We start from the raw sequence: 24,203 nt of genomic DNA, 5'->3' as shown, positions 1-24,203 counted from the left end.
CCCTATGATGATGATATTTAATTATGATGTATTGATGTTGGAACACGGAAGATTCAGTCAAAGTGAACGTCCCGGCCCTTGACGAGCTGTTCCATGTTCGCTTGCTCTGTGCTCTATCGTCTTCTCTCCTCCCTTTCTCTTTCTCTCACTCTCACACACACACACACACACACACACACACAAACACACACAAACACACATCAAGCATCACTTAGCCATGCACAAATCTTACTCAATCAGTTTATTAACAAAGGCTACAATATGTACTGTATGTTTTACAAAAGCGAACTGCCTTACTTGTTGCTATGTCTTGTCTAAGTCTGTAGTTGATTAGTTGGCCATCTGCATCTCTGTCTGTTGAAACATGTACCACAAAGAGGCGAACCATGTCCATATTGACCGGCCTGTGCCTTGTTTAACTGACTACAAGCGTCTTAGGATGCATATGGAGATGTTGTCTTGGTTGTATCTGTTAGCAAGTTAGATAATTGACAGGGAAAGAGATAATGAAGAGCTGACAGACAGTTGAGCCTCATTGTATTATCAATATTGGGAACAACAGGCAGTTATTACCCTGTTGCGATTGTTGACGTGGAAACATGCTCCGCTGCACTCAAGACACACACACTCAAACACAACCGCACTCGGCTTTGCTCTCTCTAATCTCTTGAACCTCCGTCCTATACCCCGGCCAACCACCAGCCAAAGGGCACTCGGCAGCCACACGAATCCCCGACGCCAGGTCCCATAATAACCCCATGGAGAGATAAAACAGGTCAAATGAGGCTCTGGCTCACGCTATCCTGCCAGTCTCCCCCCGTTCCTCCCCCCCCGTCCCTCCCCTGCTCCCCAGGCCCAGCAGTCCGCCGGGGCTGCCGCAGACGTTCACGCTGCCTGGAGAGCAAATTATCCCCCTGATTGATTGAGTTCCAAGGCATAAACCTCGGCGGCCGACAACTGCGGCTGATTTGCTCGCCCGGCTTTACGGCTTTCTCTTCCTCCCTCTCTTCCTTCCTCCCGGAGAGCGAGAGCACGGAGCCGGCGAGATAAGTGACTTAAGTGGACTACAAAGACTGCGAGCGCGTTGCAAATTTCCATATCGCTCTTCATGGTGCCCCGTGTTGGTCGCGTCTCCAAGTTAACCCTTGTTTCCCCATTCCTTGGGATCTCCCAGGCTGCCCCCCGCCGCCTGATTCCACGGCTCGCCAGCCAGACGCTTGGTCTGTTCGGCACGTCACCTCTCACGCTAGCGGACGATCCCGCGGCGCTAGTTACCAGGTCCCGTTGCTGGACACACCGTCGCTCTCTTTCACACAACCCTCCCTCCCCACACACACACACACACACACACACTCCTGTGCTGATGTCCTCTCCCCCTCTGTCCCCCAGGATTCCCGGCGACGGCGTACGGTCCGGTGGCGGCGGCGGCGGTGGCGGCAGCACGTGGCTCAGGTAGGGGGGCCAGGGGAAGAGGCGGCTACATGGCGTACCAGCAGAACGCGGGGGCAGGTAAACGCTCTGTCGGTATTCTGTGTGGCTGCCGGTTTCTCCATGCTCTGCTCTCACAAGCCGCCGATTACTCCTCACAACTGCTGTACACACACACACACACACACACATGCACAAACGCACACACACACATACCTAATACACGAGAGGAAAGAAAGAGGACTCTTAGCTCCCCATTCTCTCCTCACTTGGCTATGCACTGGCTAGAATAGTGGGTTGGATCTGGTAGGCCCAGGCTTTAGTTGTGTTGGAACTGAGCTACTATACCTGCCAGCTCTGGTTTTGATAGTTAGTAATGCTACCGACCGCAATGTGCCATTACAGGACAATATGGGACGTTCAAATTAGAGAGAAGGATTTGATTTCTCAATGCATTGGTCACACATATCGCTGCTGCCCCTCTTTCAGAGAAGACTTCCTCACTGTGCACAGCTCAAACGTCTGTGCAATTCTCCTACTGATATTGATGCATTTACTTGAAAAGTGTAAGTGCCGCACAAATGTCAGGTTGGGATACAGCTAGCCCCTCGAGACCATCCAGGCTCTAAACAACCAAGCCCGGCATCCTGAGTGCTGCTTAAATTGGCTTCCCTTAACTTTTTTTCCCCCTGTTCCCTTGACATTTATTGGCTAGTCAGATAGCTTAATCAATCACGCTGGCTTTGTCCGTAGACACAGCAATACATTGCTAAGTAAACACTGGGAGAAAAACAAGCTGGAATTGACAGACAGCATTTTGGCTCTGAGGGGAAATGATTGGGCACTCTAATTGGCTGTCAGAACGCCTAGCCCCTGGAAGCAGTGTGGCGAAGGCCTCCACTCTGACAGTGAGGGTTGGAGGTTCACCCTAACACACACACTGGATATGAGAAAAACAAAAGCACAGACTTTACTTTGAAACGTTTGGGTCCAGGGTGAGGACAGGGACAAACAGTGTGGTTTGACTCAATTCTACTATACTCCAGGAGTATCGCTGGCTGGAGGCCAGAAAGACAACACGGAAGAAAGCTTAATCACAGCATGTTTTTCCAGGTCTCTTTGACGCTTCTGTCACCGTATCATGACTCTGGGAGAATCAGAGGGGAAGGCTATAGCTGCCGTTTACACCTGACTGCATAAATGTAGTCTGAAGGGAAGGGGCCAGAGGTTTAGGGTAGCTTAGCCTCCGTGCTAACTGGCTTTGTGTGACACTGAAAGGATGTGTGTCCCAGTAATAGGGACTCCCGTTGCCCTCGGAGCCGCCCCGTCATTGGCTCTGGGTCAGTGTTGTCATACCACTGTTACAGGAACTCCCTCACCAACAGTAACAAGATAATGTGCTGGAGTGTTTTCAAGATCGGCACATCCGTTCCAGATAAACTGGTGGTTTTCCCAGAACAACAGTATGCTACAAAGAACCCTGGGATCATGGATGACAGATCTCTCCATTACTGTAACACAAGCTCTCCCAGGCCAGTACTCCACGCTACGGCATTGACTATGAACAGGGGTTTTGAATTGAAATGGAAATACATAGAGGGTCGCACGGCAGCGAACCTTGAGCAAAGATGTTAACACATTACCCCGTCAAACACAAGCATGCATGTCAGTACCGGGGCCCCCTCCAGGCCGACTCCCGCTGATGTGCCCGAGGGCATTATGAGCGAGATAAGAGAGGACTGTGTCAGGTAGAGGGAGCTGCGCTGCAGGTTCATGTGGTTATTGGACGTGCTAGGCTACAACCTCAGCGAACGATGGTGTGCAAGATCCGAAATTCTCACATTCTCAAGTAATAATGCTGTTCTTTATCTGGGTTAAGACTGCGTGATATTGTTTTTCCCTTTTCACCAGTGAATCGAAAGACAGGAACGATATTATGTCAGGGTGAAAAGGTAAAGCATATTTTGTTTTTTTTATTCTGAAGTTAATAAAGTAGCAGAATCTGCTTGTCGATGATCCCACTCTTCCTACTTTCAAGTTTTCGAGTGCAGAACAGACAGGGTGTGTTGGTGTGTCACATCCACAGAGTCAGTGTTTACACTTGCTCACACTACGCAAGCCCATTAGTGAATATCAACTCATGTGGATGCAGAATGGGTCCATGGTTCTTTGGTAAGACGTTTGAAAGGGCTCATAAAGTATGCAGGAGTAATAGCAACCGCAGTGATGACAAACAGGACCGATTGCAATCAGCCCCAAATAACAAAAGATTCAGAGATTCCGAGTAAAATCCTTTTCCACACCTGCATTTTCAGCTTAGTCAATCTGGAGTCCAGAACCAGCCAAGTCATACAACTTGGCCTAACATGCAACAGAGGCTCCAGGATTAGATGGGAAGTACTGTGCAAAAGTCTAAGGCCACCTGAGATTTGTTCTGAAAACCTATATATCTGTGCAATATATATATTTATGCTAATGTTAAATCATGTTTTTATGAGTAAATAAACACTTACTGCCCAGATAAATGGCTTTAAACGATTTTCTCAGGTAGCTTAAGATTTTTGCTGTGATCAATATGACTGTTGTCTGTATTTCTTCCCATTCAGTTTCACACTTCTGTCCCCCACCTTCAAAACCACTGAGCTAGACTATGTAAACCAAAAGCGAACATTTAACTTCTTATTCAGTAGATGGTATACCAATCTCCATTATCCCATTATATCAGCTACAGGAAAACATAATGGCAGCAATGCCATTTCCATTGATTATATATATTTTCTTCAATGCTGAATGCTTGACGGCTCATTGTAAGTCCATAGATTGGCCTCAAACTAAAAGTGCAGATAAATCTGAGACATTGAAATATGAGGCTTTACACATATGAACACTATGTGGAGAGAAAAAAACTGTTAAATGATTGGACAATCTTTTAATGATATTAACACATGGGATATATAGTGTCCTTCCAGACAGACAGGCAGACAGACAGTAGCGATGGGAGTTTCTGATGGTGAATTTGACCAGTTGTTTCTCTCTCTGCTCCTGACTTGGTTGGGCCACGCAGAGAGCCTATGGTCCTGACTGGGGCAGACAAACTCCTCTGCTCACCACACACACTCCTCTGGGCGTGCTCTGCCTGCCTGCCGGAAGGTTTGTTCATGACCACCCCCCCCCCCCCCACACACACACTTCATGACCGTCTCCTCTCTACCTCCCCCCATTCTCTACTCTTCTTCTCCTTCCATACTTATTGCCCTTCATTTGTCAGTTCTCTTTTCCATCCTGTCTCCATTTCCATTTTAGATTAGGAGTTTTATGTGTAGTTATGTCCATTCATTTTATGTCTGTTCCTCCCCCTGTGCCTGATCCCAGCCTTCTATGTCACATGTCGGTAGGTCTGATTTCAGTGCATGCCACTTGTAGTGGTGGACATAGACATAGACACTAGCCAGCTACTGTCATTATTTTGTATTTTTGCTATGACAACCTGACATGTTGTCCTGGACCGTCTTACCTGCATGCTAGTCATTAGTGGCCTGTGATCCTAAGGGAAAATGTCAACGCGTTTTGGAGGTTACTTTTATCCCCTTGTTTCCATATGCCGAAGGTTTGGTAACTTCCGCCGGCAGTCTCCGGCGTGATTATCACATTGTCCTGATTTTCAGTAGCTCACAGCTGAGGCGGAGCGGCTCTTCGGGTCTGGCTTGGCAGGAGATGATTTCTATTCATGTGTCCCAGGCAGCTGGTCGGGCCAGTGGCTGACCTCCATTCTAAATGCAGCTTGAACAGGCCTGTTGGATGATTTGGTATTAAAGTGGGGCTGTGGATGGGATCTTTCAGGAACATTGGTTGAGTCGGAGGAAAATGTGAACGTGACTCTGGCCTCGCTCCCTGTGGAGATGGGGGTCTCTACTTCCTCTTCCCTCTCCCTCTAATAAAGGTTGATCCTGGACCATAGATGGTTTCACCGATCCCCATTACACACCCCAGACAGACCGCTATCAGTATCACTTGAAAAGAAAACAGACTGTTGACAAACTAGGCCACCATGAGCCCCCACCCAAACGATCTGAACCCTGTAGCTCCCAGACGGTCTGAACCCTGTAGCTCCCAGGCGCCTGTCTCCCCTCGTGATGAAGATTGACACGTGTCTGCTCCATTCCACCAGCTCCTCCAGCAGCCGGCCACGTTTGAGATCCTGTCCACTTCTATTCTCACAGTGTTTGTTCGCCTGACAGTATGATGGACAGAAGTTAATGTGTGTGTGTGTGTGAGTGTGTGTGTGAGGGTGTGCATGCGTGCACATCCATGTGTGAGGTCTGTAGATGTAAAGATATAAGGGCTGCAGCGCAGTGTGTGTGTGTGTGTCTGTGTGTGTGGGGAACTGGATGGATGGCAGTACTCCCCTGCTTATGAACGTTGAGGATATATCATCTATTAACTATCATTATCCCAGCCTATCTGAGCACAAAATGAGGAGCCATTATCTATAGATTATTTATGAACTGCCGTTGCAGGCTGAAAATACCTCGTCCTCTGTTAATTAGTCACCTATTCAGTTAGAAAATACTGTCTAAGATGAGGACTGAAAGCTCCACTCCAGGCTGAACAGAAAGAGAACCTCATCCTTTCAATTGACGTTGGTGGAAATGGAGCTAATTGCATATGTTTCGAAATTCCAAGCTAATTTTGCACCACGTTTTATAAGTACATTTTCACTTCTAAAAAGTCCTACACTGGTGTCTGCATGGGACCTATGCGTCTGCAGTGCACGTGTAACAGTGTGTGCAGGTGTGTACTGACTAAACACAGGCTTTTGTTTGAAACAAACAGTAGACACACACACACACACACACTCTGGCTACACCCTCACGGCGCTCCACTGTCTGGCAGTTGATTGTGTGAAATGTCATTTCCAAAGTTGTCACCAGTCCTCTTGTCAGCTTCTACACTATCGTTTCATGGAAGGGCTTTTAAAATGGCAACAGTTTTTGTTGTTGCTTGCATCAACAGGCACATAGTGTTGAATAATGTTGTTGACAGGACAGGTGCTATGCATTTCCCCCTCGATTAGGCACATCGTTTAGACAACAGAATTGCCTGTTCCTGAGACCGCATTAAAATAGATACCGACATGTTTACGCGTGGGCATTTTTGACGTAGTGTTGCAAAGCTGAAGAAAAAGGAGCATCTCTGTCACAGAACCATATCTAAACCTTTCGAAAGTACCACCAAAAAGCATCTTGACCCAACATGTTGCAGAGCTCAGTGACTTGACAGTGATGATGACCGTGATTCCAAGTGGTTGCAATAGAAATAGTCAACGAGTCAGTGCCAGCAATACCTGAAAGCTGTTCTTTGCGCATTACATCATTTATTTATCCCATAAGTGTTGTTATAGTCACTTCATATAAGGTCTGTGTTTCGTTTAGGCTCACCTTGGCTTGGTGTTTTGATAACAGTGTAAATCTGTCGGGACATGATGACTTTTGTGAACATGTTTGTACCAATTACGTCTGCAGTGTACATGCTAAGTGTACATGCTAATTAGCAACATCGAAGACATCTTACAAGACTACAATTCACTCCAGTAAGTGCATCTACATCATCTCTAACCAACTCTGTAAGCCAGCATTCACCTACGCGATCATTCCAAATGCATTTGCTGTAATTAAATTAACTGAAGAATGTTGAATTTCTTCTGTCCCGTCTTTTGTAGTTAGCAACTGACTACACTTTAGCTAGATAGTTAGCAATGTAGTTGCTCAGTAGTACATTGTTTTGTTTCTTACAGTAGAGTAACACGTTTGTATGTTGACTGTCAATTTCGAACCATAGTGTCCTTTTTCATGTACAAATATAACAGCATTGAAAAGGGAGAAGACAGTATTTGCTTAGTATTACTGGTATATCTACATGTATTCAGTCTTGATTTATCAGATTCTTATTTGATAAATACATATATGATGACAAAAAATATCAGGTCATCAATTCCAGTTGTCTTCATTTGGAATTATCATAAATATTAAGCTTTATTTAAGAAATGCATTTATAGGTGTAAATGGTCATGTATCAAAAGGGATATGGCTTCAATTGTAGACCTTGTCCTTGAAAAGGAGAGAAGACCATTATAATATACAAGTTTAGACCTGTGAGGAAGTGATGATATAGTGAGGGTCTATCTGCCTGTTTGGTCAGTGGCAGCATGTGTATCATGTCTGTGAGTAGCTATTAAGATACTTTGGGGCATGGCAATACAATGTATTTAATACATCTGACAACTTTCAAAAATGATCTGAATTATTGAAATAACTTGGTTGCATAATGTTGTCATTCAAAATTAATTGTATCTTTGACATTCACAAAGCTCTTTTCTGTACCACACCTTACAGACAACATGCCATCCAGTGACTGTTGCCACATTCCTTCTGTTACTGTACTAACAGAATTTTGCCTGCCAGGAACAGCCTTCAAGTTCCCCCGAATGTGCATTTTTCCTGTAAGCTTATAGTTCCATCAGTATTCTTAAGTACTTCCAGGGGTCATAGAATACCAACATTGGTGTCATGTTTGCTGGGTGAAAAGATTTCTCCTCACGGGGTACAAATTGTGGTTGGTGCGCTCTCAAACTGCTTCTCAGTTACATAAAAAAAAAAAAAATGTTTTTTACGGGGGTGATGCTAAACGTAACCTCTTACAACTGTCTATACAGTCAATGACCAACCAGTCAACAGAATAAACCAGTAAATCAAGTTGATCAGCAGCAGAGAACCAGTAAGACTCCTCCTCCAACTGGACATAGAAATACCTCAGGTTATGTCAAACAACTCAATAATATGAGTTTCAACATATTAATAGGCAGAGAAAAATCTACTAACCAGGATTCGTTTTGTACTTTCACAGGTGAACTACAGGACATTCTCTTCATCTCTGGTGAAGGAGAACACCCATGCCTGGGAGCTTATTACCCAAAAAGGTAGTACTGTACCTTCGTGAGAAACCATTAACACAACCAATGAAGTCGGAAGTCTCAGCCTTTTGAAAAAACCTGTCCTTGTTTTTTCCTGTTGTGTCCTCTAAGCAACTCTGTGGATAGGGAACACCCTTTGAAAATCATCTGGACAGCTCACAGAGAGACACTGAATATTTAAAAGAAATTAGAGCCATCACTTCTGGCATATCTCCTTGCTTGGGGTGGCTGGCATTGAACATCTTGGATTGCTTTTCGTAGGATAAGCCTGAAGATGGCATGAACGTTTGCCCCATAGTAAAATGGGTGAAAGTCAACCTGTCCTCGGATCCCCCCAATCAGCTGTCGTTCAACTGGATAATTACGCTTGGATGACTGAGGGATGCACCAGTGGCTGGAAAGCAAAGAGACATTTGGTCCGTGGTGTGTTTACATACATACTGTATTCACCATCTTCAGCTGTACAAAAACGTTATGTTTTATCATGACAACCACGCACAATATGACGACATTGGACAACCGTGACAAGTATCTGCTGGTACATAGCAGTCTCTCCTGTAGAGCATTCAACTGCGCCAGTGTTTCCTTTAGATACGCCACTGTTTCGTTAAGATGCACCAAAATGACAACATCCTGTAACTGTGTCGTCTCTCAAGTAAGATTGCTTTCGCGATCTTGAGTTGCTATATAGGCCATTATGTTCTGCCACTCCCTGCGGAATAATCACACCGGGGGAGGTATCGGAAATGAAACAAGTAGTGGAAAGTGAAGTCCCTCCCTTTCCGATAGCGCTTGAAAAAACAATTGATTTTGCATGAGAACCTAAAGTTGCAATTCCGGCCTAAAGTTTCTTCCCGGGCCTACACAAGTGTGATTACTTTTGAGACGTGTTTGTCTGAAGAGAACCCAGAACCCGGAACACGTTTTGTCTCCATTTCGAATGTGCAAACAGCAGTCTCTAAAAAACAAATCTTCATCGCCTGCCATAGTTGAGGTGTGTGGATTTTCATCAACTGCTGTGGCAGTAGTGTAACAATCTTCATTGCCTGCCTTGGTGGAAGACAAAGCACTGTTTTTTTCCCAGCTGAAAAATGGCCACTGCACACCAGTGTGTTGACACTGGGGTTTTGGTCAGCCTGTCAAGGGAGAGAGGTTAGAATTTGTTTTCCTAGTACAATGAATGGTAACATGTATATTAAAACAGAATACCACACATGCTTGACTGTACTGATGGGAAACTACACTGAGCTTTTGTTTATATGCACGTATGAAAATAAAATGGGTTGTGCTCCTAACTGTAATATCAAGTGGGAGTATGTTGAAATCAGACTTACAAATTATTTACATAACGGCTAACATTACACATGGTGACAAGCTAACTAACAGTGGAACATATGTTTAGCGAACTAACAAATCTTAACAGTTTTGTAGTCTGTGTTTGTGGACTTTACCCCAGACGCCTAACATGGCTAATATTAAACCTGCCCTAGTGGTCTAACTTATGGAAATAGTAGATCACACACTTATTGTGGTCAATAACAAAAGATTACAACTACAGTCATGATACAGATGCATGTTATCTTACGTAATTGAATGCCATCCATAACTTTGTTAGCAGCTAAATGAATAGTGTTTAACGTAACACATCATTCCAGAAATGCATTTCTCCCATGGGCACAGGAAAATAATCAAATAGTAGTAGGTAGTGGTTGGAATTGTTTAAAATCTGGTTCATTTAATTAATGACATAAATTCTGAGCAACCCAGAAATATGAAATAGCCTTTAAGCCCTGCTGGTAAAAACTTTGCCTTTGGTGATGCCATAAAAGCCTGTGTAGTCCTGTAAGATAGGCACATTAGCGGCTCATAAGCATTCCAAGAATTTAGGCCAAACGCAGACAAATATATTATTAACAATTCACCTTGGTCAAGAGATATTTACACGGCTGTCAAAACAGAGTCAGGTTAAGCCTACATGAAACACAGACCTGGAAGAAATGAATGGTGTAAAATGCAAAGAACCGCATTCATATTTTGCTGCTAGGTTTTATAGAGAATATAACTCCTACTATTACAATCAGTGGGCCTCATCCGTCCGTCATTGCACACAGCATGCTGGGAAAGAGGAGGGGGATGATTATCATAAAAAAACAACGCTCCCTCAACCATCCACTCCACCGACGCCTGTACAGTCGCCATCACGTTTCCATGGTTACAAAGAGCCACACTCCTTTGTTTTGCAGATGAGTAATTGCCCTCCAATTAAGAAGAGGTGTGTTGGGGGATGTTGGAGAGAAAGGGCACCTAGTCCTGGTAATTTATTTTTAATATATAATTTAGTAATTATTATTTTTAGTTAATGGAACTGAGCTGGGAAACATCAGGGCCGTCGCAGTCTGCACGAGCGACACATATACTCAGTATGTTTACGAAGTTTGGTTCATTATGTGTAGTGTTACGTGTAATGCTACTGATCTAGATCCCAGGCTTAGCCTCTGATTTCAACTGGAAGTGAGATCTCTCTAATAACAGCAGCACTCCAGAGCTCCGGGCAACCAGCCACACCAGGTGTCAGCTGAGCTGCTGGAGACATGCTCAGTCTGAGGCCGGGGACGGACTCTCTCTAGGGGCCAGGGGCCTGCAGATGTTCCACACTGCTCTACATCTGTCTGGCTGTGCCAGAGACGGGCTGAACCTGACTCTTGTCACGGTGGTAGATGGGAGTTGATGTGTCTGTTGTAAGATTGGGGTTTATGAGGTACTGTAAATAGATTTTGTAGTTCTGAGAAACAAAATTACACTGCTTTCAGGCAGGAACTGCGGGACTGTTTCTGAAAATAATTTGGTAATGTTTTTATGGTTATGTTTGCGGCATGCACATTTTATACAGACATTCTGGTAGACAACGTGAGAGGCACATTTACCACTGTCCATTCAAGGACTTAGCACAGGGATTTGGGCTTGTGTCAGCTGACATTGCTGTGCTGTTTGGTCTTAACTATTAACTAGGTAGCCAGCTGTGCAGTAATGAGGAACATGGTTTTGCTTTTGGCTGTGCATAAAATTTAAACATTACATTAGGAGCTGTGTTGGTTTGGGTGAACATTTTACTGTTCTACAGTGGCTAATGACACACTGGGTTTATATCTTGTGCATATTCCACTAGTGGCAAATAATTGCTTAGTAACTAGTAATATAGTCTGTGCATTAATTAAATGTATATGATAATATATGAAACAATATATGCAAACAATTAGTATATAACATTGTCCCAGAGTTGTGCCAATGCATGGACGACAACCTCATAGTATGAACTCATTTGTTAGCATAATACAAGTTGTGTTTTTTAGGGATGCACCGATTTATCAGCCAAAAATTTGTGATGTCTTTAAATTTGGTTGATTATTTCAGACAGATTGTGCTTTTGTCTGAATAAGTGTCCAATATGCTCTAACGCAATAGCCTTTATTTTATTTGCTGAAGTTATGTCCTATTGTTTTATTATTATAATTTAAATTATGTTATATGAATATTGCCTATTGGTCAATCATTTTCTTATCTGTGCATCCCTACTGTAGTATTGTTTTATACCATTTAGTATTAACTATCTATCTAGCTGACTATGCAAGAATGAGGAACACTGAATTGGCTTTTGGGAATGCAGAAAATGTTGCTGTCACATTTAAATCCCATTTGGCTTTGTTCCATGAATGGCTAATGAAGCTCTGTTTTAATAACTATAGTATATTCTGGACATACAGTGGGGAGAACAAGTATTTGATACACTGCCGATTTTGCAGGTTTTCCTACTTAAAAGCATATAGAGGTCTGTCATTTTTATCATAGGTACACTTTAACTGTGAGAGAATTAATTTGCATTTTATTGCATGACATAGGTATTTGATCACCTACCAACCAGTAAGAATTCTGGCTCTCACAGACTTGTTAGTTTTTCTTTAAGAACACCTCCTGTTCTCCACTCATTACCTGTATTAACTGCACCTGTTTGAACGCATTACCTGTATAAAAGACACCTGTCCGCACATTCAATCAAACAGACTCCAACCTCTCCACAATGGCCAAGACCAGAGAGCTATATAAGGACATCAGGGATAAAATTGTAGACCTGCACAAGGCTGGGATGGGCTACAGGACAATAGGCAAGCAGCTTGGTGAGAAGGCAACAACTGTTGGGGCAATTATTAGAAAATGAAAGTTCAAGATGACGATCAATCTCCCTCGGTCTGGGGCTCCATGCAAGATCTCACCTTGTGGGGCCTCAATGATCATGAGGGAGGTGAGGGATCAACCCAGAACTACATGGCAGGACCTGGTCAATGACCTGAAGAGAGCTGGGACCACAGTCTCAAAGAAAACCATTAGTAACACACTACGCTGTCATGGATTAAAATCCTGCAGGGCACGCAAGGTCCCCCTGCTCAAGCCAGCGCATGTCCAGGCCCGTCTGAAGTTTGCCAATGACCATCTGGATGATCCAGAGGAGGAATGGGAGAAGGTCATGTTGTCTGATGAGACAAAAATAGAGCTTTTTGGTCTAAACTCCACTCGCCGTGTTTGGAGGAAGAAGAAGGATGAGTACAACCCCAAGAACACCATCCTAACCGTGAAGCATGGAGGTGGAAACATCATTCTTTGGGGATGCTTTTCTGCAAAGGGGACAGGACGACTGTACCGTATTGAGGGGAGGATGGATTGGGCCATGTATTGCGAGATCTTGGCCAACAACCTCCTTCCCTCAGTAAGAGCATTGAAGATGGGTCGTGGCTGGGTCTTCCAGCATGACATTTGACCCGAAACACTCAGCCAGGACAACTAAGGAGTGGCTACATAAGAAGCATCTCAAGGTCCTGGAGTGGTCTAGCCAGTCTCCAGACCTGAACCCAATAGAAAATCTTTGGAGGGAGCTGAAAGTCCGTATTGCCCAGCGACAGCCCCGAAACCTGAAGGATCTGTATGGAGGAGTGGGCCAAAATCCCTGCTGCAATGTGAGCAAACCTGGTCAAGAACTACAGGAAACATATGATCTCTGTAATTGCAAACAAAGGTTTCTGTACCAAATATTAAGTTCTGCTTTTCTGATGTATCAAATTCTTATGTCATGCAATAAAATGCAAATGAATTACTTAAAAATCATTAAAAAAAATAGATTCCGTCACTCATGGTTGAAGTGTACCTATAATAAAAATTACAGACTTCTACATGCTTTGTAAGTGGGAAAACCTGCAAAATCGGCAGTGTATCAAATACTTGTTCTCCCCACTGTAAATGCTTTAACTATTCCTTTTGGAAGCAAGCACAAGGAACACCGAGTGCTGCCTGTAAACAGTATGTCTATTCAGCTAATAACTTTAAAACTTTCCCCATCCAGTAATGTTGACAAGCTGGGCTGTGAAACTTTGTGATTGGTTCACCCCAGTGTGCATCCTGCATAAAGACCTCACGTAGAGATTAGTGGTTAAAAAATGGCACCATTCATACTAAGCAGGAGCCGATAGAATTGAGTAACAGTGACTATGTTAATTGCAGGAAGAAATGTATTGGCTTTGTTTTCAATATTCCTTTCACTCCCTTTCATAAATGAAAAAGACTGCCTTTTAATTCACGGCATGGTCAAATTGGAAGCATTTAGGCTGTGTGTACAGTAAGGCTGTGTGTACATTTAGGCTGCTTGTACATGCATTTAGTCTGTGTGTACATTAAGGCTGTGTTTACATTTAGGCTGTGTGTACATTTAGGCTGTGTTTACATTAAGACTGTGTGTGCATTTAGGCTGCTTGTACATACATTTAGGCTGTGTTTACATTAAGGCTGTGTTTACATTAAGGCTGTGCGTACATTTAGGCTGCTTGTACATACATTTAGGCTGTGTTTACATTAAGGCTGTGTGTACATACATTTAGGCTGTGTTTACATTTAGGGTGCTTGTACATACATTTAGGCTGTGTTTACATTAAGGCTGTGTTTACATACATTTAGGCTGTTTACATTAAGGCTGTGTGTACATTTAGGCTGCTTGTACATACATTTAGGCTGTTTACATTAAGGCTGTGTGTACATTTAGGCTGCTTGTACATACATTTAGGCTGTGTGTACATTTAGGCTGCTTGTACATACATTTAGGCTGTGTGTACATTTAGGCTGCTTGTACATACATTTAGGCTGTGTGTACATTTAGGCTGCTTGTACATACATTTAGGCTGTGTGTACATTAAGGCTGCTTGTACATACATTTAGGCTGTGCGTACATTTAGGCTGTGCGTACATTTAGGTTGTGCGTACATTTACATTGTGTGTACAATAAGAAGGCATAGATGGCAACCAATACTCCAATTTGTCCTGCTCTCCAGGGAAGTAAAAAAAAAGGTTTTCCTCTTCTCAATCAGAACAGACAGACAGACACAAGTCGCTGGTGGAACATCAGAGCCTTGCAATTACTGTCCCAACTTTGATCTCTTCAATTCTGCTGTTTAATTCCACTCCGTTTTTCAGTTCCACACGCTCAAAGTGAATAATTTGCATGCACAGAAAGGAAAATTAGCTCTGCCCGATAATCAGGCACCTCCATTCTTCCAGATGGTCGATCCAGTGGTCTCTGTAGTTTTTAAATGGACGCATTTAAACCGCATTTTATTCTATATTTTAAACAGATAGTGCTATCATTGGCCGTGATCTCCATGAATAATACAAGTCATTTTGTGGTGCTTTGTTAGATAAGACCTTCACGGCAGCAGAGACACGAGCAGCCTAGGACACATTTTCCATAACAGGGCAAACAAAGCTGGCAGGTGTGTACATTGTCTATGTATGTATGTGTTTAAGGATGTGTGTAAATGTATGTGTGTGTGTCTGCGCATTTGGACCTCAGTGTGTGTTCCCACTTGGCTTTGTTTAATGGGAGATTGTGCCATGGTGTTGGGTGACCTGTGAGGGGGACAAAGGGAACAGGGCAGTCTGGGCCAGCCCCTCTGTTTGAGCTAATGTGGGAGATGGTGGCGTTGCTCTGTACAAGTCTTCATTTGTTTGTTGTTAAAGATCTAATTAGGAAGATGAGAGGAAACAGGACGGGACATCTAATTAGAGGAGAGCTCAGGAATCACTTTGAACCTCAAGGACACACGCCTATTAGCACACACATCAAAAATGGATTAAAAGTTTAGTGTGTGTGTGTGTGTGTTGTTTTTTGTTTCCATCCTTAAATGATTGAAGACGCATTGCTTGAGTGGGCATCCCCCTCTGGAGAGATGCAGGGAGGAAAAGGCAAGCATATATTGTACTCTTCTCTCTTTCATCCTCAACACCTATTTTTTCTCTCTGTCATCCTGATATGCTTTCTCTTCCTCTCTTTCATCCTGAACATTCTTTTCTTTCTCTTTCATCCTAAACCCCTCTTTCTTTCTCTCTTGATTTCTGAACCCTTCTCTCTTTCTCTTTCATTCTAAACCCCTCTTTCTTTCTTTCCTCCTGAAATCCTCTTTCTTTTTCTTTCATCCCCAAACCCCTTTCTTTTTCCCTCTCTCATCCCAAACTCTTATATCTTTCATCCTAAACCCCTCGCTCTCTTTCATCCCGAACCCTCTTTCTTTCTCTCATCCCAAACCCCCCTCACTTTCTCTGTTTTATCCTGAACCCTTCTCTCATCCTGAACTCTTCTCTATTTTATCTGTAACCTTTCTTCCACTCTTTCATCTCCTTGAGTGTTTAGAACTCTTGTCAGGGAAACATTAACATTGATTTCACTCTTTTCCATCTACATACAGTGCATAGCTCTTGGATTAGTTTAAGTAGATTCATGTCAGTGTCTATGCTAAGTCTTAAAAGCACTTGTAACTGGAGTTAGGAGACCTGTCATCAACGCTAGCTCATTGGAACATCCCAGATGGGAGGCGTACAGATACAGTACAGTCCACTGACATGGTAGACGGCACTCTTTGAGGATTGTCTATGATTGCCCTTTGGTACTTTTTGGAGTCACTATTTACATTTGTAACTTTCCAAGTCTGTCCTCTACACAGCACTCCTGTACATCCGGAAATCTTGCCTCACATCTGGAATGACATTTCTGTTCTGCAATTATTGAATTATGAGCAGAAGCCCAGACATGAATAATTGATTGTTCCTAATCATTTCCATGCTTATTCTAGGATTATCTCTTTTGGTTATTTTTTACCCTTGAGTCTATGGTGTGTATTTCAGACAAAGTTAATATTTGTGTTTTTTGCAGCGATGAAGTGAAGATACAAGTATTTTGACCACATTTAAGCTCTACTAAAGTAGATTTCCGTCGACCACCAGTTACATTGGTGTTAGGACGCAGGGCTGGCTGGTGTAGTCCAGTGTCCACTCACACCACATGCTCACACTATCGTCTGGGCTGCTGGGGGTGGAGCGGGCCATAGGGGGAAGCAGGAAGCAAACCAGTCATGCCTTGACCTGCAGCACACCACAATGCCATGCAGAACAAACAACAATGTAGCATTAAAATAACACACACAAAAACCAAGTCATGACATTACTAGTGCTGTGTACTTTGCTTCCACGATGATGGACATGCGTCCCATCCCATTCCGCCCCTCCCCCTCCCCTATATTATACCCCTATCTCTCAGGGTTCCCAGACTATGGGTTCTATTCCGGGGCCGGGGCCAGTGACCTGCGGGGGCCTCCTTGCTCCTTTGCCGACTATGGCTCCCTGGGGCCCCAGGCTGCTCAGATGCTGCAGCACAGTGAGCATCATGCCACCTCCGCCTGCAACTCCCCCCTCCAGCACCACCTGCAGCACAGCCCGGATCCCTTTAAGAGCCCAGGTGTGTACTCTGCTTACGTCTCCTTCAGTTCTTCAATCAGTCAATGATGCCATTCACATTAAGATCCATGAAGTCTACCCAGAAACTCATCAGGAGGCTATTGAGACAGACAGAGAGAGAGAGGATGGGACAGAAAGGCTTTTATGTAGACAGGGAGGGAAAACTCATGGGAAGGTGATGCGCTGTTTCCTGTTGCGTAGGACCCCTGGTTGCTTGCCAGCAATGCCCTGCATGCCTCTTAGCACTGCTTGGGGAATTGACTTGGATGTTATCTGCCACTAGCCTGGATGTGTTTTGATATGTATGTATACTGTACATGTATCTGTCTGATTACACACTCCATGCGGAACTGAGGGACGACCAGACGGACAGATAGCTGATTATTGATTGACCGACAGACAGACACTTGTCATTGATGAGTTTCAGTTATGGTGACCTACAGTGCCTTTGGAAAGTATTCAGACCCCCTTCACCTTTTCCACCTTTTGTTGTGTTATAGACTAAATTAATAATTGATAACTTGTCTTTTTTGCCATCAATCTAAATACAGTGACCTATAATTACAAATCAAAAAAAAAATCGGAAATGTGTGCCAATTTGCAGAAAGTAGTAACTGAAATATGTTATCTTCATAAGGATGCAGACCCTTCCTTCAATACTTGGTAGAAGCACTTTTAGCAGCAATCACAATGTGATATCTTCTTGGGTATGTCTCTACCAGCTATGCAGACCTGCATTTTGGCAGTTTCTCACATGCTTCCTTTTAGATCCTTTCAAGCTCTGTCAGAGTGGATGGGTAGCGTTATTGAACTGCGATAGTCTCCCCACAGATGTTCTGTAACGTGTCCAGCTTTGGCTGGACCACTCAAGGATATTAACAAACCTGTCCTAATCCACAAAAAGTCTTGGGTGTGAGCTTGGGGTTGTTGTCTTGCTGAAAGATGAATCATTACCTCAGTATGAGATCCTGGCAATACTGACCAATCTCCTAGTCCTTGCCGCTGAGAAACAACCCCATAGCATGATGCTCCCACCACCATGCTTCACCAAAGGGATGGTATTAGCCAGGTGATGAGCGGTACCTTGTTTTCAGCAGACATAGTGCTTGGCATTCAGACCTAATAGTTTGATTTTGGTCTCACCAGATCATCTTTTTCCTCATGCTCTCAGAGTTCTTCAGGTGGCATGTCAAATGCCTTTTAATGGAGTACTGCAGTGACTGTTGTCCCTTTGGCAGGTTCCGTCATCCCTTTGGCAGGTTCCGTCATCCCTTTGGCAGGTTCCATCATCTCTGAAGTGAAATTCTGAAGATCTGTTAGTGTGAGCATTTTAGCCCTGTTCCTGGACCGCCATCTCTAGGAAAAGTCATGATGGTTCCCAACGTGTCTATTTCACAGTCATACAGTGGAGAGAACAAGTATTTTATACACTGCCGATATTGCTGGTTTTCCCACAGCATGTAGAAGTCTGTCATTTTTATCATAGGTACTCTTCAACTGTGAGTGATGGAATCTAAAACAAAAATCCAGAAAATCACATTATGATTTTTAAGTTATTAATTTGCATTTTATTGCATGACATAAGAATTTGATACATCAGAAAAGCAGAACTTAATATTTGGTACAGAAACCTTTGTTTGCAATTACAGAGATGATACGTTTATTGTAGTTCTTGACCAGGTTTGCACACACTGTAGTGTGTTACTAATGGTTTTCTTTGAGACTGTGGTCCCAGCTCTCTACATGTCATTGACCAGGTCCTGCCATGTAGTTCTGGGTTGATCCCTCACCTTCCTCATGATCATTGAGGCCCCACAAGGTGACATCTTGCATGGAGCCCCAGACCGAGGGAGATTGATCGTCATCTTGAACTTTCATTTTCTAATAATTGCCCCAACAGTTGTTGCCTTCTCACCAAGCTGCTTGCCTATTGTCCTGTAGCCCATCTCAGCCTTGTGTGGGTCTACAATTTTATCCCTGATGTCCTTACACAGCTCTCTGGTCTTGGCCATTGTGGAGAGGTTGGAGTCTGTTTGATTGAGTGTGTGGACAGGTGTCTTTTATAACGTAACGAGTTCAAACAGGTGCAGTTAATACATGTAATGAGTGGAGAACAGGAGGGCTTCTTAAAGAAAAACTAACAGGTCTGTGAGAGCTGGAATTCTTACTGGTTGCTAGGTGATCAAATACTTATGTCATGCAATAAAATGCAAATTAATTATTTAAAAATCATACAATGTGATTTTCTGGATTTTTGTTTTAGATTCCGAAGCCTACCTATGATAATAATTACAGACCTCTACATGCTTTGTAATAGGAAAACCTGCAAAATTGGCAGTGTATCAAATACTTGTTCTCCCCACTGTATATTTAGTCAATTATAAATGAAGTCTATAACACAATAAAATGTGGTGAAAATAAAGGTATCTGAATACTTTCTGAAGACACTGTGTATGAAAATAATTTTCTGCATACATTCTTATGACGCCCTTCAGAGTTTGGTCTACACACACCAGTTCCTGCAGATTACAAGCATGCCAGTTATCTCTGTGCCATATAGGATTTAACCCAAACCAGTAGCTGCTGTGTTGTTATTCCATATTCCCTAATGGCGTTGACATACCGGCCAGGAATGTATTGTGTATTATTTTGGTGCCAGAGTCATGATATGTGTATGATTCTCACTTCAGGGACTCAGTTCTTTAAAAAAATATAAATAAAAATTGGGACAGGAGCAACACCCATGTAAAAAAAATTAAAAAACCTTGGCATTACAGTTTTCCTTGGGATCCCCATCTGGTGTTCTCAATGTCACTGGCTCCAATTTTCCTCTCCTACAAATCCCTTATGCTTCCTTATTCAGCAGCAAGGGTTACTGTCCCATCTACCTTCAGACAAAGCTCTAACTAAATCATGATTTGACTTTTTCAGGAGCGTTGTAAATACATGAATATACATGTATTTTTTCCTAAATCTATGTTTTTAGTTTTTACTAATCATTGCATTCTACAGAGTACATAGTCAGTGGACCGAAAATGTTGCTAGAAAGGCTTTTATTTGACTGTAGTTACAAAAGTATGAAAAGCATTCATAAAAATCAAGATTAAGTTAATAGCTGTAGGCGAGACATCTTTGGAGATACCAGCAACAAAACTATTTTAAAAACAAAGAAAGCTGTGTTACTGGTAGGGTTGGGTATTGGAAATGATCTCCTGATTTTGATTCACAGTCCAAATTCCATTCTGATTCAAATTGGATTCAATTTGGATAGTGATAATTACAATACCAATAACGCTTATATGAAAGATTTTCTGAGAATGAAGGCAATGAACTGCACAGTGGGTTTGTATAACATGACTGATTGCTAAAGATTAATGTTAAACATGGATGACCAGACCCAAAACATTACATCAAATTACTTTTTATTTAACTAATATAAATGACCAAAAATAAATAGCTTTTTTAACAAAATATTAATAAATAAAAATAAAAAGCAACTCATGAACTACCATGAGGTAATGGCGGATTAACTATGGCTCTGATTTGTCTTGTAAAATAGTGCAAGTCGTTCTAGAAAAGTGCATTTTAATAACAACCAATGGGTGTATCATCATAATCAATGACCTGCATTAATTATTGCAAACTATATCCAATTATAAGTTGTAAACATGTATTTTAAATTCTGCGTGGCTTGATCTTTTTGCTGATTCCAATGAAACCAGGCAGATTTTTTTTCTCAACTAATGTAAACAGCCATTGCTCGGAGCACTTAGCAGGAGGATGGCATATTGAAACCAATGATTTTGTAGAAATCTGATGCAAACCACAGTTGAAGGAGTTAGTAAAAAGGACTTATCTGTAAAAAGTAGTTAGAGAAGATCTAATCATTTGTTAACTGCATGTAGTTAGTGAGAGCAGAGCTGCCAAGATGGCTGGTTGCTGCTCCTGGAAGCTTCGTAGGATCTCCAGTGCACTTTTCCACCTGGTCACAACGTCAATCCGCAGCTTGTGTAAAGGGAGTTCAAGAAACCTCTGCTTCTCTTCAAGCACGTGGCTGGCCGTAGTGCTATGGTTAAAATAGGTTGCAATGCGCCTCACCCGACCAATCAAGCATGCGATCGCTGGAAGTCTGAGAACAGCCAGAAGTTTGGTGTGTGTGCAGAACGGTCCACATGAAGAACCTCCATTATTGCCAAGGAGCATTGTCCATCACAGTGGCTGGTTCCTTCTGACCTCCTAGTTTAACACCTCCAAAGAGAAAAGGCATTGATTTCTAAAATAGATTTCTGGGTTTTAAGCATCAATTTCAGATTGTCCAAATAAAAGTACCAATTAATCAGAAAATCTTTTTCTTCAGCCCTAGTTGCTGAATGCATTAAACGGGTAACTGTTACCATAGCTCATACGCATACACTCTAAATTCTATGGTCTTCAGAAATGTACACCTCACTTTTCTAGCTTTGCCCGGTCTTTTGGCTGTCCTTTAAACACTTTTGATAAATCTCGACTAAAGTAGAAAGTGCTGAACACTTTATTGCAACGGGAGGAGGTGACTGACCTTTCTTTTTAAATCACCAACAGTGTTCTAACCACACAGCTGTGCTCCAATGAGCGTAATTCATGTTTAGCTATTAGTGGGGCTGACAGTGTGGTTTAAAAACCATAAATTGTGTTCAACATGGGAATGGCCAGGCGATGTGCAGTTCAGCAAAGTCCACCAATTATGAGAAATCTAGCCTGCTGTATAAACAGAGTGTGGGGGTAAATGGTTAAAACAGCCTTGTTAGCAGTGGGCCAGTCTGATAAGAACAGTGCAGCTAGTCAGAGATCATGTTTAATATTTAGCAATAGCGTCCCCTGAAAATGTTTTTATTTCTCCCTCACTGAGGCAAATGTAACTTTCTGTCGTTATTTAACCAGCTGCTTTTAAAGGGAAAAACACGTATTTGGTTTGTGTGTGTGTGTGCTTATGGAGGTCTGTCTGTAGAGAGGTTATTTCAGTATATTGCAAAGTTATATTGTGTAGCTAAATCCTTCTCTGTTTGCATCCCGACACTGGAATGTCTCCTTTCTTGAGCAGGTTTTAATAACCCTTAGCCTCATGAGTCTTAAAATCCAGCAAAATAACAGACCTTAGTTTCAACAAATGTCCGCAACAACCAAAAGCTTTCGGCAGAAGTGCTGAGGCTGGTTTAATATTTCTTTATTAATATTAGTGTCAGTGAGTGTCACTCAGAGAGAAAAATGTGGAGACCTCGCCATGGGGACCTAAGGTTCCCAGAAATGTGTAACTGAATACATCCTTGTAAGTTTTTATTCATTTTACTATGTATTTTTAAACACACTAAAACAGAGGGTCATTTGGTGACTACATCAGACTACAATGGTCTATAGAACAATTAGAGCAATTTAAAACAACCCCAGGGTTCCTCTCGTCCCCCCCTTTTCACTCATTCTTGCTCTCTGATTTCCTAATTGCCAGATTTATTAGTCTGGGATTTCTACACTAAGCAGTGTTCTACTTTTCAAAAGACGTTGTCTGGTTCTCTTTTCCTCTCACCATATATTAGTAGTAGTTTTCCCTGTGCACACGACAAGGTCATATAGGCTGTTCAGACTTTGTTGAGTTGGTTATAGTGGCCTACGTACCTCACATTAAACACACATTTTGTCTCCCTCATCCTTTCTCTCTGCTCTGAGTGAGCTCTGAGATGCGGAGGGCGGGTGCTGGACCCCATCTCTCTGCTCTTTAAAGTGCGCTCTATCCGTGGAGGGATGGCTGGGCTTGGCGGGCGGCTGCTCTGGAAATGTGACTCAATGATGCAGTCTTTTAGCAGGCATTACCCAGGACACCCTGTGTAATTTCCTGGCTGTCAGGCTCCAGCTAGGCCTGATACCCCTGGCACTAAGGGGAAGATAATCACCATCATATATTTAAAGGAGGGGAGAGAGGGCCTCTCCTAGCGACAGGTGTTGATTAGATAGGGGGTGTTGTGCCCAAATCCCCGGAGCAATTTACTGTATGAGAGGGATTCATGAACTGGCAGGCAGTCATATTTGACGCTGGCAGGCGCGCATTACAGCGTGAGGTGGAGAGATCTTAAAAAAAACACTGTTGGTGATAAGGAGAGGGAGCTGTAAGGAGGTGGCATACGTTTTCTGTGCCACGTCTTTATATCCTATAGGCTTTTGAGATGAGCTCTTTTGGCGGCTGTATAGATGCGCTTATAGATCAGCAGTAGTTTGCATGGAATGTGAATGCTCAGAGTACTAAACACAAATCACTGGTCATGCATGAGCATACAAAATGTTGCACCTACTTTTTATTTGTAGTTTGCCAGGTGGCTTATAGAATATATATACATTTAACAAATGTATATTTCAAGACCAGGCCCCCCAAACAAATTATCTTTATGATGCTTAAATTTCACTTGGGGGAAAAGAGCTTAGTAAATGTATACATACACGATGAGCACTCTTCCTCCTTCCTTGATGTTGTCATTTCCTGATTGACTGTAGTGTATTGAGATGATAGTGCTTTGTGTTTGCCAGGCCAGTACTACTGTGCATGCCAGGCTTAAGCCTTTTACTCAGCTTTTATCTATCTTTGCACGATAGTCCTAAACAGCTACTTTGCTCATCCCAATTCTGGCGCACCTACTCCCTCCCCCCCTCCGGCAGGCACCAACCCGCCACGGCCCGGAGCCTTCCCCGGCGCCAACAGTCCCGGGCCTGTGGCTGACCTCTATGGCACTCCCAGCCAGGACTCCGGCGTGGGCAACTACATTAGTGCTGCTAGCCCCCAGCCAGGCTCTGGCTTCGGCCACAGCATTGCTGTAAGTATGGCCTACTCCACCACTTCGTCCACCTCCTCCAGCACTGCCTTTATCGTCTCTGTGCTGTCATCCATCGTCCTTGTTCATTCTCTCAGACCATTTCAGCTAACCATCAGGATAACGAATCAGTTGGATGTCATTGGTAG

The 24,203-nt window shown here is 43.0% G+C and overlaps 1 protein-coding gene and 1 long non-coding RNA gene across 16 annotated transcripts in view; both read left to right on the top strand.

The window, feature by feature from the left end:
* The window catches only part of msi2b (musashi RNA-binding protein 2b), a 234,946-nt gene that overhangs the window by 199,112 nt on the left and 11,631 nt on the right, over positions 1-24,203 (top strand). For 4 of the 14 annotated variants that reach the window (XM_020047762.2, XM_020047752.2, XM_020047746.2 and 1 more), the window contains exons 11-12: positions 1,390-1,509; positions 17,025-17,222. In XM_020047762.2, the coding sequence (XP_019903321.1) occupies positions 1,390-1,509; positions 17,025-17,222 (318 nt within the window). Of the gene's footprint in view, positions 1-1,389; positions 1,510-4,492; positions 4,575-17,024; positions 17,223-18,459; positions 18,693-23,902; positions 24,058-24,203 lie in introns of those variants that run through there. The other 10 variants (XM_020047728.2, XM_010874750.3, XM_020047733.1 and 7 more) reach the window with 6 other exon arrangements.
* Positions 5,908-10,706, top strand: LOC105013240. Of its 2 annotated transcripts, none has more exons than XR_828229.4 (5): positions 5,908-7,018; positions 7,821-7,927; positions 8,141-8,202; positions 8,332-8,404; positions 8,510-10,706. It is a non-coding gene; the product is annotated as an uncharacterized LOC105013240 (long non-coding RNA). The 2 variants fall into 2 exon arrangements; XR_002196902.3 differs by having other exon boundaries at positions 8,141-8,241.

Source organism: Esox lucius, chromosome 1, assembly GCF_011004845.1.
Source record: "Esox lucius isolate fEsoLuc1 chromosome 1, fEsoLuc1.pri, whole genome shotgun sequence".
Classification (NCBI taxonomy): domain Eukaryota; kingdom Metazoa; phylum Chordata; class Actinopteri; order Esociformes; family Esocidae; genus Esox; species Esox lucius.
This window is presented reverse-complemented; position numbering and strand designations above follow the sequence as displayed.